The 15,388-nt window shown below is 46.0% G+C and overlaps 1 protein-coding gene across 1 annotated transcript in view; it reads left to right on the forward strand.

The window, feature by feature from the left end:
- Positions 1-1,245: 1,245 nt before the first annotated feature.
- Positions 1,246-15,388, forward strand: part of GUCY1B1 (guanylate cyclase 1 soluble subunit beta 1) — a 51,025-nt gene continuing 36,882 nt past the window's right edge. Inside the window, exons 1-2 of the mRNA XM_082391336.1 lie at positions 1,246-1,434; positions 1,962-2,035. Of these exons, the coding sequence (XP_082247462.1) occupies positions 1,432-1,434; positions 1,962-2,035 (77 nt within the window). The 5' untranslated portion in view covers positions 1,246-1,431. The remainder of the gene's footprint in view (positions 1,435-1,961; positions 2,036-15,388) is intronic.

Consider the following 15,388-nt stretch of genomic DNA (forward strand, 5'->3'; position numbering starts at 1 on the left):
TGATTACATACATGTGCCACGTGTTTATTCAACAATGCATCTTTCTGTATCATTATGTATCTAGCTTTTTTATGATTGCATAGAGTAATGGGCTATTTTAATGGTTAAAAATTTGTAGTTAATGTTAAATAACAGTTTAATGTTTTAATAATTATATAAGGTATGAAAGCCTCTAATTTATTAAAAAATTCCACCATTAGTGATAGAAATTAGTACTTTTATAGGTTGTTGTCTTGTCTGCTATATAGCATTTCTGTATCAATTACGTTTCAACATCCATCTCTGGGTACAGAAGCCAGTACAATTTTTATTGCTTTGACATTTTTCTCTCTTCCCATCATAGAATCTCATCCTGGCTTCTTGGCTCCACTGAGACTGGTGCCTGGAAGCACGGCTTGCCTTTCCTTCCTCACTCTTGACCTAACGCTGGTCAACCGTGTCCACGCACCGCGGGCACGGAGTGTTAACCAGCAGACAGTTCCTGCTCGGTCATCTCCCCGCGGTGGAGCTCGGGGCATTAACTAACCTAAGTGCCTGGTAGAACGGAGACCGGAAGTGGATTAATTAAAAGTCTGCTCGTTTGGTACCCGGCCTTTTCCAGTTCAGCAGTTCCCTCGGAGAAAGAGCAACAGAGGCCGAATCGTGGCCAGCCGCGGACTCCCTGGAGTCGTGGCCCCTGGCTGTGGTGCGGGGTCAGGTGTCCCACCCGGATGGGGTCCAGCGCCCCCCGGACCTGGCAGGGCAGTTGAGTAACGGGCAGATCTGGTTGACACGATGCTCATGCAAACTGTGTTACTGAAAATTTTAGCTCTCTCAACTAGTCTCACTGACGAAAAGTGAACCGTGATGAGCGCAGTCTTACTAGCTTTCAGTTTGCCATAAACGCCGTTGAGCGAACAAGCCACGGAGGAAACGTCTATCTGCAGCACTACACTGAACAGGAGGATGCCGAGCGCGAGGGCGCGTTCCTCTCGAGGCGTGTGCGTTGCGAGATAGACACACGCACACACACCCTCCTGGGTCTGCACACGCACACACGCACACACACACCCCCTCCCCTTGGTCTGCACACACACACGCACGCGCGCGCGCCCCTCCTTATTAGTCGGTGCTCCCCCCGCGGGGCAGACCTCTGCATAAGAATACGTTTGGTGGGAGGACGCAGCGGCTGCACCCCCCGCCCCAGAACTGGTGCGCGGAGCCGCTGCGGCTGCTCTACCGTCCCTGCCGCGGCCTCAAACGAAAGCTCGTCAGCGGGCGGGGCGGCACCGCAGCCGCCGAGCTCCCTGCGCTGCGCGGCCGCGGATTGGTCGGCAGGCGGGGGGCGGCGGCAGCCGGGGGCTCGGCGCGCGGGCGCTGCGGGAGGGGCATCGGGGCGCGCCGGGCCGGGCGCCGCCGCCTGGGTCGCTCGGCCGAGCGGGCGCGGACACCATGGTGAGTGCTCTCGGCGCCCGGGCCGCGCGTCCCGCCGGCCGGTGGGGCCTGGCCGCCGAGGGGACCGGCCGAGCGCCGCGGACGCGCGGGGGCCCGGGGCAGCCTGGCGGCTCGCCGGCGTCCGGAGCCGGCAGACCGGAACGGCCGGGGTCGCGGCGCGGGCGGCCGGTGCCCGGCTTCCCGGGGTCCGCACCGCGCGCGGCCTGCCGAGCTCGGGCAGGGGGCGCGCGGCCGAGGCGGGGGGCGGCCGTCCCAGGCGGCCGGGGAGGGGCCGGGCTCGCGTGCCCTCCGGAGGCCCAGCCCGTGTCGGCGGCCGGGGGGTGGGGAGCACGGGGACCGAAGGGCTCTGCGCGCGGCCGGCGCCGGGGCCGCCCCTCCCCCGCGCCCGCGCCCCCCGGCCGAGCGGCCGCCGAGGAGGCAGACGCGGGGGGCGGGGAAGCGGGTCGCGGGCGCGGCGGGGCCGCCGGGCCCCCGGGCGCCTTGCCCCGCTGCCGGTCCCTGACGCTCGGCTCTCCCCGACCCCGCAGTACGGCTTCGTGAATCACGCGCTGGAGCTGCTGGTGATCCGCAACTACGGCCCGGAGGTGTGGGAGGACATCAAGTAAGTGCGCGCCCGCCGCCCCGCTTCCTGCCCGGGGCCGCCGCGCTCCCACGCTCGGAGCCGGCCGGGGGGGGCGGGCGGGAGGGAGCCCGGGGGCCGCGCGGCCTCCGCCCCGGCGGGCGTGGGAACGCGCTGCCCGCGGCCCGGCGGCTGCCACGCGGAGGGGCGGCGGGGACGGCGGGGGCCTCGCAAGCGGAGCGAGACCGGCTGGCGGCCCTTCGCACACGTCGCGGGCACGCGCGGCAGGGACGCCTTTCCGGGTGCGGACGCTCCCTTCGGAGCAGCTGTGAGCCGAGCGCGTTTTTCCCTCTGAAACGGGGGGACACCTCTCCCGCCCCCCGCCCCGTCTTTACGTCTGGTTTGTGCCGTGGTGAAGGCTGCCGGCGGTAGGAGGGCCCCCTGCTTTCTGTCCAGAGCTGCGAGCCCAGAGCCCTGCACGTGCGCGGAAATACCGCAGCCGCGGGAGTTCAGACCTGCTGCAGCGACCGGGGCATCGTCCCTGCGGACCCCTGAGCGTTGCAGCCCAGCCGCGCTCCCTCCTTTTCTCCCTCTCACTCTGGTGAAATTCGCGTGTAACGTGTATGCGTGACCGCAGCCGAGTCGCCACGCCGACACCCAGGTCTCTCTGGATTTGCATCCTGGGACGGCAGTGCGACCGCCACAGGCAGCCAGAGGGAGAGAGGGTGTTTTCCCCGCTGGGCAGAGCACACCTTGCTCTTATTCACTCTCATTGCCTGTGCTCACCGATTTCCTTCTGTTACGTGACGTAGGTGATGCTTTATGCCGTTTGCTCCTAGATGTAGGACAGTTAGTGGCAGTGAATGCCAACAGCCTCTATCGTGCAGTTCCGCGGTAGTGATTTCTTCTACAGATCTGTTTCCGTGGAAAAGCCCAGGATTAAATATTAAGCAGTAGAATGCAACTTTCCCCCCCCTCGGGTCTGTACCCTTGAGCATTGTTTCAGGTTCCATAACCCACTTAGGTTGCCCACGGAGCACATCTATATACTATAAAGAGAAGTGGGGATTTGAGAGTTACGTGGTTCAAGCAAATGAGAATCGAGGCCCTAAAGCTTGCTTTGGGATTTGAACTTTTTATCCACCTTATTAATACCTTCCTAATTTTTATGTTTCTTGGTAGACAGAGTTACAGAGAAGGCAGGCATCAAAAGTAAGATGTTAAACAGTGTAACCTCAGTGTAGGATTGTTTTTAAGCCGCTTTCTCTGTGAATGTATGAAAGCGCCATGTATATCTCCCACGTGGTAATGTCTCATCTGTAAGCTAGAAATTCCCAAATTTCCCGGTGGATGTGTGATGGTAGTGAATATGTTTAGAATTTTGAGAGCACAGGATGGCTGTTGTGGTGAAACAGTCTGATGTATGTTTATTGGATTTAGAACGTGTGTCTTACCCATTATCAGTTTCAATCACAGTCAGATACAGAAATGAAAAATAATACCTCATAGGGAAATGTGTCGGAAATTTAAAAATTGAAGTATCGAGTGATTTGTTTACATTGGCCGTATTTTCCACAGAGAAGGTCAAAAATATCTAAAAATTTACAAATCCCCTCGATGTGAGAACTTAACTCTACCAAATCACGCTAAGACTGTTGTTGCATTTTCCTTTTAAAAAATGTATTAATTTTCAATTAAACATCAATATTGTCTAACTCACGAATTTATTTTTAAGTAGCATCAAGCAGTATCCTTCATCTGTTTAAGTGCTAATAATTTAAATCATACAAAACATGAAGCAAATCATATGGATCTTTTTCCTACAAAATGACCTCAAGGATTGTGTGCCCCTGCAAGAGAAATGCTGTTAGTTATACTAGTGTTGGCAGCCCGGCTGTTAAGTTTGATTCTCTTTTGTCTCAGCATCCCTCTTGGTGAAGCACATCTTGTCTTGGATGCGGTTTAGTATCTGGACAGAGAACCTTGCTGAGCTTCCTGCGTGGAGGACCTTAGAGCGGCTCGCTGTGAGGACCCCTGAGGGGTCACTGTGTGCTCCCGGGAAGAGTACTTGCTTAGCTCCACAGAGGTGCTCACCGCGTGGGGCAGGACGGGGGAGGTTGGCAGGGTTTAAGTTTAAAATGCTCCCTGGGAGATTCTGAGTCCTCCTCTGACCTCACCATCTGCTGCAGGGAGGGTTGCTGCTGTCACTGGTCCAGGATACTTTCAGGCTTACCTTTTTATGGAAACTGAATATATGAAAAAAAACTTTTTTGTCTCAGTAAATTCCAGACTCCTCTAGCTTCCTTTTTGCTCTGTGAGAAACTGTCTAAATTGATGTTTATAAAATTTCGTATAATACTTCTTTGGTTTAGGAGGAAGTGGCCATCCTTCCTTCTTCAGAAAGTATGCCAAACATTTAAGGACAAGTAAAATCCTAAGTAACAGATTCCAGACAGAAAATTCTAAGTGGGTTAGAGCCAGAAATGCTTCATTGTAAACTCCGCATCCACGTACACTATTACCAACAATATAACCATTTCACAACAGTTTTATTTAAATTCCTCTTTGTAAGAAAATGAAAAATTGTCAAAACTGAGGGTCAGCAAACTTTCCCTTAAAGGGCTGAATAGTAAATATTTTAGGTGCTGCAGGCCACGAGTCAATATTGATGATATTATGTATACCTGTATAACCATTGAAGTGTAACCACTTAAAAAATGTAAAAGCCATTCTTAGATCCCCAAACAGCGGAAACCAGTGGTGGGTGAGATTTGACCCAGAGACTGTAGTTTGCCCCTCTGATCTAGACCATAAATACACGTAAAAAAGTCAAAGAGACCTCTGAATCTACCTCAGATCTTGTTTTGTTGGCTTCCTTTCAGTTTTGAGATGGCCTTTTCTGGAAGCCATAGGTCCTAAGGGATGAGAAATATCAATCGCCATTTCAGGAAAAACATCAAGTCAGGATACACATATTAGAAAAGCACCTAAATACTTGATTTAATAACCATCTCTGTCACCCTCCCATCGGCCCTGGCTACGCTAACGTTGCATCAAATTACTGGGTCCAGAATCTTGGTACGTGATTTGCAAGTGAAGTAATGACACTGTTAGTTGATAAATATTGGAGTATGTTCCTTTAGAAGGCCGCCAGGAAGATGATTACTTCCCTGTGTAAAGAACGCAGACATGTTTGGCATGTGTTGTGAGATTTATCTGTAGCAGGGCAGCGTACTTTTTCATTCAGTGATTCAAACCTACTTTCATTCTCTAGTTAAGCTTATTTTTAAGGAGCACAGTCTAGTGTTCGGGCAATGAGGATGGAAAAGTGTGTGACATAATCCTTGCTTTCAAATAGAGTCTAGAGATATCAGGATATTTCTAATCTTATTATATCTTGATTTTTTTGCCTGTAGCTCAAACGTGGAAGCATTTGGCTGTTGGATAGCATATTCTGATCTTCCAGTTTTGAAATTAATGCATCTACTTGAATTTGCTAATCACGAATTAATCATTATAGTTCATATAAGCAAATGCATGGCTGTAAGCTAGTTATGTGACTTTACCAGTTGCCTAAACTTTCCAAGACTCAGCTCTATAAGGAAACATAATAACTACTTCATAGGGTTGTCATGTGTTGAATGATGCCTGTAAAGTGCTCAACACAGGTCTTCATAAGTAACTGTTAGATAAATGGTAGCTGTTAACGATTTTCACTCTAGAGCCAGAGTTCTTCAGCTCGTCCCTTCCCCAGCTCCGCCTACATAAGAGTGATCCGTTGAATCCGCATGCCACGTCCCTCTAAGTGTGCACTCATCACTCTAGGACAGGTAGTGGCTTCTGGTCATTTCACTCCCTTTGCTACTTTCTCCACGCCGTGCAGCCGGTACCTGTCCTTCGCCTGCGAGGTGCCCCTGAGATGCTCAGGTTCTTCCTTCCCGGCTCTGAGCACGTTCCCTTCTTACTCTGATGGCCCCCAGCAGGTTCTTTGCGTCTGACCCATCCCACTTCTCCCCCTTCTGCACATTACAGGAAGACTTCCTTTCACGATGCTCTTTTTCTGCTCAAGCTCTACTTTGGAATCCATCCTACATTGTATTCTTCTAGCCTCCCCTCCTCCAATTCCTGTTTGTTTTTTTGAAGATGCAGCATATGCTCTTTTTAAAAAACATTAGTTTGTTTCATTTTTTAGATCCCATATATAAGTGATAACATACAGTATTTGTCTTTCATTTTCTGTAGTGAATTATTTCACTAAGCGTAATACCCGCCAGGTCCATCCATGTTGTTGCAAATGGCAGTATTCCATTCTTTTTCACGGCTGAGTAATATTCCATTGTCTATATCTACCGTATCTTCTTTATCCATTCCTCTGTTAATGGACACTTAGGTTGCTTCCATATGCTCTTAATATTCATTTTGTCAAAACAAATTAAAACCAAATAGGGGACCACATTTCGCCATGTTTTAATCAGATTTTCCTATTCCTGAGGCGATATAATTAAATTTCTATACCTTCCTATATTCTTGCTCAAGTAGGTTTTAAAATAGTAACAGTACTTTTTATTATAAAAGCTGTTTAAAATTTCCAAAGTCCTTTCCTCTCTAATTTCACATGAGTGCCACAATACCCATTTGAAATAAGAAAGGCCTTTCTACCTCAATTTTTTCCCCAGCTTTATTGAGATGTAATTGGCTCATAACATTGTGTAAGTTTAAGGTGTGTGATGTATGGATTAGATATACTTGTAAATTGCAGAATGATTCCCACTGTAGTATTAGCTAATCTCCTCCATCCTGTCACGCAGTTACTTTTTTTTGTGATGAGAAAGTTTGACCTACTCTCTCTCTCTCTCTCTTTTTAAATATGCTCATTGTAGCTACTCCTTTATTTTTTACTTATTTTAAAATTTTGTTTTAGGCCACACTCGTGGCATGTGGGAAACTTAGTTCCCCGACCAGGGATTGAACCCGTGCCCCCTGCATTGGGAGTGCAGAGTATTAACCACTGGACGGCCAGGGAAGTCCATAGACCTCCTCTCTTAGCAGCATTTGAGCGTGTGATACAGGATCAGCTACAGTCGCCATGCTGCACTGCTGATCCCCAGACTTGTTCGTCTTGTAGCTGGTTGTCTGTACCCTCTGAGCAATGCCACCCTGTTTTCCCTCCTCCCAACCCCTGCTAACCACTTTACTCCATTTCTCTGAGTTTGTGTTTTAGTTTCCACATATAAGTGGGCTCAGGGCTTTTTTTTTAATGATGAAGTTGAGTCTGTAAGAGGTTAAATGATATCAGGAAGCTGAAGACTCAGCGCTCCAGCTCTGCTCTTCCGATGGCAGGTTTACTGCTCTTTTTTTTTAACTTATATTTATTTATTTTTGGCTGCGTTTGGTCTTTGTTGTTGCGTGCGGGCTTTTTCTCTAGTTGCGGCGAGTGGGGGCTACTCTTTGTTGTGGTGCGCGGGCTTGTCGTTGCGGTGGCTTCTCGTTGTGGAGCACGGAGCACTGGCTTCAGTAGTTGTGGCACACGGGCTCAGTAGTTGTGGCTCATGGGCTCAGTAGTTGTGGCACGGGCTCAGTAGTTGTGGCTCGCGGGCTCTAGAGCGCAGGCTCAGTAGTCGTGGCGCATGGGCTTAGTTGCTCCGCGGCACGTGGGATCTTCCCGGACCAGGGCTCGAATCCGTGTCCCTTGCGTTGGCAGGCGCATTCTTAACCACTGTGCCATCAGGGAAGCCCAACTGCTCCTTTTAAGATAAAAATAGGAACTAATGTAGTTACATACTGTACAAATGTGAAACCGTATTAATTTTCATACCCAGAAACTTCCTCAGTACAAATAAACAAATGAATGCATAAATTAAAAAAATAGGTAAACTAGATAATTGTTTAAAAGACCAGGACCTTCTTCTGTAGAAAGATCTGACGGTTAGCCTGAAAGAAGGAGGGGGCCCAGTGGGTGTGCTTGAAGCCGCCTGTGCCCGTGGAACTCGATGCCCAGTGCAAACCCCGTCTCGTGACCCCCCCAGGGGCCCAGGGCTCACCCAGAACCCGGACCGTGTTATGAGCAGTCAGGAGCCTGGGCGGTCAGCCAGCTCACACCCTCATCTCAGGGCTTCTCCTTTATGGTCTGAAGTATCCCCCAGACATCAAGCTGGGTCTTCGTTTTCCTTGCATTTGATCATCTTTGTGAAATAAGAAAATCATAGACGCATGTTACTTAATAAGGTGTCAGAGGAGGAGCTTTGTCCATTGCAGTGAGCCCCAGAGGAGAAACCAGAGGATCTGTCTTCTCTACCCTCATTCCCAGACCTGCTTTCGGCGAACCTTGACTAGACATTGGTCCTGGTAGCCACGAGCGCTGTCCTTCCCACCCTCACCTCTCTCCAGAGTGAGAAGCTAGCAAACGTTTCTCATCAGTGTGTTGGAAAGTGATAAGCGGGAGTCGATACTGTGCAGACATCACCAGGAAAACACACCTAAGGAAAACTCTAGAATCGGCCCGGCTCGGAGGCTGACACCTGCCAGGACGTGGGGCCTGGGGGCTTTTCCATCACTGCTTTGCCTCTCTGTTCATTAAAGAGGAAATGGGGGTGGGGAGGGTGGGGAGCGGTTTCTCAGTTTATGTCCGGCCAAGTGAAGCAGCTTTTTCTGCAGTGACACTGAGGTGAGAGGTGTCTACTCCAGGTAGAAGGGAGACGTTCTGATGTGTGTATTGTTCCTTCTTGTTGTATTCGCGGCCTTTGGTTGTGTTGGGTATCCTGATGTATTGCCCTTTGTTGTTGTTTTTTAAATTATTTACTTATTTATTTATTTGGCTGCGCCGGGTCTTAGTTGCGGCATGCGGGCTCTTAGTTGCGTCGTGCGTGTGGCATCTAGTTCCCTGACCAGGGATGGAACCCGGGCCCCCTGCGTTGGAGCGCGGAGTCTTACCCACTGCGCCCCCAGGGAAGTCCCTCCCTTTGTTGCTGGGTCCTGAAATACTACGTTGTTCCTCTATTGAAAGTCTTGGTGGTCAGTCTTCAGATCACCCAAACGTGGGACCTTTCAGTCCCCACGGCCCGCTTGCTCTCAGCACCCCCATGGGCCGGGGGTCAGTTCCTCAGCTAGGCTGGCCTTCCCCGTCCAGGAGGGGGACGCCTGTGGTCGGTAGGGTCTCCCTCCGCACGCCCCGCTCCGTCCTGCACATGGAAGTACTTCCCAGCTTTGAGATGGCAAGACAAATCTTACTTCTTAAGGGAAGACTTCTTTCACCTCCACAGCTGTACTTTTCCTTCATAGCCCATGCACAAGTTTATAATACTTAATTGTGGTAGTATCTGATGAATAGCTGTCTTATCTCAGTGAAGTCTAGCATCTATAACTATCAGAAGCCTTCTTTCTCTCTGGATCTATCTATCTATAATATGTATATGAATTATCTTTCATTTTTTAATTTCCAGAGAATAGAGCACGTGCATATTCATCACACTTAATATTTTATTTCTGTAACCAGGATTTATTATGCCAGAATGGTGACATCTTCAACTACTGTTTAATAAAATATAAGCTCCGTTGAAATGGGCATTTCTGCTATTAACAAAGGCAGAAGATGTAGCAGTAAATTATAACGTCTCTTTTTGGGAGGGTCAGCGTTCACACATGGATATAATAAAAGGACTAAGAACACTGCTGTTGGATTACCAATTTCATAAACCCCGAGGCACTTACTGGGTTGGATTCAGGGCAAGATTGAATCCTTTAGCAAGTGTCTCAAAGATGCTGTTTAAAGTCAGTATCGTAGACTGTAAGTAGACGTTTGTGATGCTGAAGTTAAATTTAAAAACCAGATGAGAATGCTCGCCAGGGCCTTCAGTGTTGAATGTAGCTGCTCATACGTGTTGGACACTTACATATGTTCCGCAGTAGTGGTCCTAAAAGCTTTGTACTTGTTAACTCACCTAATCCTCACATCCACCATAGAAGATAGATTCGTTCATTATTCTTATTTCATAAATAAGGGAACTGAGTCTTCAGGACTTTAAATGCCTGCCTCAAGCCACTCATTTGTTAATCATCAGAGCAGAGATTTGGACCCAGATAGGCTTGTAATGATCATATTATGTGCTTTCCCCAAACAAGGACTTAAGGAGCTTCTCCTTTCCGATTTTCCAAAGGCAATTTAGCATGGAAATGGGCAACATATATGTGTGTTACTACTACCATCTTTGTTTCTGTTTTCCTGTACTTTTCACGCACTTGCCAGGTGCTTGTGGCTGTTATATTTTTACAGGTGGTTTTATTCAGGAACAGGACCGCTACTAAAGAAAATCAGAGCCTCGGAAATTCTGAGCAGTTCGTGTAGTTTTGGAAGCGCTCTGGGCCGCTGTGCTCGTGAGCCGAGTTCAGGGTAAAGGACACACAGGGCTGAGGGACTCATTTGCCTGATGGAGCTGCCGCCGAGTGCGCCTTTGAAGTGTTTGTGATTGTGTTTCCGGAACTGGGGCAGTTTACTCATGAGACTGTCTCGTGGCAAGCTGGACACAGTCAGAAGAAAAATACCGTTATGTATGCAGAGTGGTCCTTTGCCTAAATCCATGTCGCTTGTGAGAACGTGACGGTCACCGTTTCTAGGGCTTGGATGAGTGAAGACGCTGGCTTGAGAGGACTGACCGCCACCAACTGGAAGGGGGCCCGAGCAGGAGGCCTCTCTCCTCCCAACCCCCCAAACTAGTCTCTCCTTCGGGGATTCAGACTGTTTGGCAATCGTCGGGTTGTGCTGTGGAAAACTGAGAGGTAGTTAATACTTCACAGCCACTCCAAATGAAGGAGTGTAAAGTTTTAATTTTTAGGTGTCATACATCGCAATTGCCTTGTATTATGGTGGGAGGTTTTAATTTTAATACCAGATGGACACAAGCCAGCCCTGAACGTCCTTACCTGTCACTAAAATGGACCATACTAGGATTTGTCGTCACGACGATACCTGCATACTGTCTGTAATACAGCATGTGCTGGGATAATGGTTTTTACAGGATCGGTACCCCTGGGAGCTGTCGTTGGTCAGGTTGATCGTTTGACGTGTGTTGATCTTTTCTGCCTGAGACCAGACCTTATTTTGAGACTCCTGTATTCAGCCTGTCCCACCTAAGAATTCCCGTTTTCGTACCTCCCTGGGAAGCTTCTTTACCTACTAGCCAGCAGTCTCTGTAGTATCCTAAACTTCCTTGAAAGGTGTATAATAGCAGGAGCTCAGTGTCAGAATATGCATTCAGTTTTATACATTCACATTTTGAAGGTAAGGAATATCTCCTTAGGTATGGAGTTATGAGAAATGCTGCCTGGATATTTCTGACAACTTTAAAAAATAAATCATAAAAAACTTCCCAAGTTTGAAAACAAACTCTGAACTTCTGCCAGTAACGTGTGATTGTTTGATTTTTGGTAGGGAGTTTGGAAACACGTGGAGGGAAATGTATTTAATTAATTCATTCACTTCTTTTCAGACATGCACACATTCACAGAGTGCATGCTCTAATCCAGGCATCTGGGTTAGGCACCAGTGATTAAAAAAACAAAACCATAAAACCCCACCATAATAAAAATATCTGCGACCCTTTTGGGAAAGGTAATTTGTGTAATAAATGATCAGTTTAAATTCCAACGAATAGCCATCTCTAAAAGTAAGTAGGAAATGAACTGCTTGCTACTGGGAACATTTTTCACGTATACAGACTCAAATACTTCTCATGGCTACAAATATATAGAATAGAGTTATTTCTTGTTTTGTTTCCAGGTGAAAGTTAGAACTTTATTTTTAAAGCTCTTGGGAGAGGTGGAACTTGTTTGGGTTTGGCTATCTGAAGTAATAAATTCTATCAGCTAAGCAACACACTAAGTGCAACTTTGCTTTAATTGTTTGGATGCTGAGTGGAAACCTCTCCCCGCGCTGTCCCCGCTTCTTCCACTCGCCGTTTCCTTGTCCTCCGCCTTCGTCTTCTTCAGCTACTGACTACTGTCGGTTAGATGTTCGGGACATTGAATGTGGGAGGCCTTCTCCCTAGATTCTTCTGCCACCAGCACGGCCCCAGGTAGCGCGGTTCTGCCTGTGAGAGGTGGGCGCGCCCGTCCTCGGGGCGGTGCGTGTGGGGTCCTTCCTCTCCGTGATGTGCAAGGGAAGACGGTGACCTGGGATGAAACCAGTTGAGCATCTTTCCATCTGGGTTTACTTGGTGGTCAAAGAAATTGCCTTTTTACCTCACCCCACCTCACTTAGGCAAACTTAGAACTAAACCTTCTCTAAATATTTATTACTGTCTGCTGACCTCTTTCAGGGAGTAATGCAGCAAGTAGAAAGATCTAATGCTTAACCCCAAACACAGTTATTAAGTGTACAGGGAAAGATGACACGAACTACGTCAGTCACACTATTTGGAAACAGTGGGAGACTGGTCGTCTGGGTTTATCCGGGGCTTGTTACAGTCATGATGGGAAACAACAGAGTGTAATCACACACACCAAGATACTTGGTGATAGTGTTTCGTCGATTGCCGTTTGATGCATGAACAGCGTTGAATACATTTTAATCCAGTTTGCCTTTGGCTTGATATGGTCTTTTTTGTCAGCTAAAAATTATTGGGAAAAAAAAAAACATGTCCAAAGTGTTTCATTTTGGGGAAAATTTTCAATCATGTTTCTCAGAGAAGCCTGTGTTTTCCTCACATGTAAACCGCATGTAATTTATATAACGGGAAATTATATAATTGTCTTGTGTAACGCAACATTCTAAACAAAATTGATGCCCAAAAATATATTCTGAATAATGAATGAGTCTAGAAAATTTGGTCAATGTGCATGGCTGAATTTGGATAATTTAAGCACAAAAGGAATTCTACATATCAAGAAGATAAATCAAATATTGTTAGAAATGTTGTGTGTATATATTTGAGCCATCCTTTACTTTGCTTTTAAGGAGGAAAAAAAACCTTGAAAGTTATGGGGTGACAAAGTGAGGGATAGAGAATTGTAAGGTGACGTTACCTGAGTTATGCGCGGTGTTTCTGTGACCTGAATAGCAGCTTACTTCCCAACCTTTCTTTCATTTGTTGGTCACCGTCTGTGATCTCAGGTAGCCGGTGAAAAATCATTTTCTTCCCTCAAAGAACAGGTAGAGCTGAGAGATTATTATCACGTCTGTGCTCTCTGGAGGCCAAAACATTTGCCAGCAAGGAGTCTGAACGAACCTAAGTTTACCTCAAAGTTAGAAGAAAAGCAGTGTTGAGAATTGAGAGACATTCACTCAAAATGTCTACTGGCTTCAATGGCCATATTGCCAGAAATTAATTTTTTGGGTATGGCTGCTTTGGCTCTGTACATTCTCCTGTTCAGTGTAATGGAGCAGACCAGTTGTCAGTAAAGTGTTTGCAATATCTCCAGTTAGCTTTTACCCCGAAAAGGGAAGAATCTGAAGAATGGGCTGCAGAAAGACGTGTGTTGGGTCCAGAGAGATGAGGTCCCAGACGTAAGTGTTGCCTCTGGACCCTTTGCTGAGACGTAGCTTCAGGAAGCCTCTGTGGCCACTGCTTAACCTTGTATCCTGCCCCTCCTCCTTCATTTATCCTGATCTCCTCTCTTTTGTAGCATTTATCACCTCGTAATAAATTATAAAATGGGCATATATATTATGTAAACATAATAATATATAAATATGATAATACATGAATATAATGATACATGCTTGTTGTTTGTTTCCAGCTGCTAAAATGTAAAGCTCTTTGAAGGCAGGACTCTTCATCTGTTTCGTTCATTCATCTATTAAAACTGCTCAGAAAAGTGCTTGGAGCATAATAGGGGTTCAGTTATTTGTGGCAAGACTCGTCCCGCAGGGGGAAAAGGACCCAAAGGGCGACCCAGAGTTCCCAAAGATTTCTAAGACAAATGTAAATAAGGAATTCTAAGCATTTTGAATAATTTATTGGAATTCAGTGTGAGATTTTTGAGAAGACGATTATTTCCTTTCATGTACTGCTGTTTAATTTATATCTTAGCCTCCCTCCGGGGAGTATGTTGGGCTGATTATTCCAGGAAATAAAGCTTAAAAGATAAAGGCGCTTATTTTATTACAGCAAGAGAAAGAAAAGAGGGAATGCATTGACTCATGGTTAGGGGATTTCTAGGGAAATGGCCATTTCTCTATTTTGTGCAGAACTTTGTATTCTGTTTAACGGTTATGAATTGGTGACTGTTTCTGAGAAACTGAGTTCATTACAAAAACTTATGTCATTTGATTTATCTCAGTTGGAAGAAAAAGAATAGGGCATAGTGAGAGCATGAGTTAATTTGTCCTTTATTATATATTTAATTAAAATTTATTTATATTTTATTAGAATGCCCTAAATCAGAGGCTTCAAAATTCCAATCTGTAGACCAGTGCTGTTTCATAATAAAATGTTAGTGACAAAATGAGAAAAATTAGACTCTCCATATCCTGCAAATCAGGAATTTCTTCTAGAATAAATTAGAATTTAATTTAATTCTAAATCTAGAATTTTTACATAGAAATACAAATACTGCTACAAAGATGTTCATCACAACATTTTGTTTGGACTTGTGAAAAAATAAAAGGAATTTAATATCTACTAAAACTTCAGTGTGCCTAACCAATGCAATTTTATGTAGTCAAGGTATAGAAAGGTATATTTATTGACATGAAAAGATGTCCATCAAACAGTTGAGTCACTAAAGGAGGTTTTAAAGCATTATGATCTGGTATGTGTTATACACTCAGTTATTTTCAAGCATAAGGAACCTGAATATAATACAAGCGGTGGTTGTCTCAGGATAGTGGAGGATTTTTTTAAGTTTTTCATTTCATATACTTTACATTTTTATACAGTTAGAAATTAGAATGTGTAAGTTACACAATAGCATTTATCAAAAGATAAGTCAGTGTTTTTACATTCTATTTTCATAATTTGGGGATATTTCACTGACTTTCGGTTATTAAAAAGACTTGAAGTTTTGAAGATGTGTTCCTTTCATTTAACAGCAGCGTATGTTCAGCCAAAGGGAGGGTTTCACAGCTTGTATGCAGCTCTTTGATTTTTTTGAATATATAGATGTGGCAAGCGCTGCAGTCACCAGTTATGTACATAAAATGCCTGAGCAACTTAGAACACACTTTTGCACTTTCTCTCACTACAGCTGTGCAAGGTGGGTTATATTATTGCTCCCATTTTAGAAGAGAGGGTTTTAAAAAATTTTTTTATTGAAGTATAGTTGATTTACAATGTTAATTTCTGCTGTATAGCAAAGAGATTCAGTTATACACATATATGCATTCTTTTTCATATTCTTTCCCATGATGGTTTATCACAGGATATTGAATATAGTTCCCTGTGCTCTACAGTAGGACCTTGG

Source organism: Balaenoptera borealis (genome assembly GCF_965194805.1).
Source record: "Balaenoptera borealis genome assembly, chromosome: 4".
Classification (NCBI taxonomy): domain Eukaryota; kingdom Metazoa; phylum Chordata; class Mammalia; order Artiodactyla; family Balaenopteridae; genus Balaenoptera; species Balaenoptera borealis.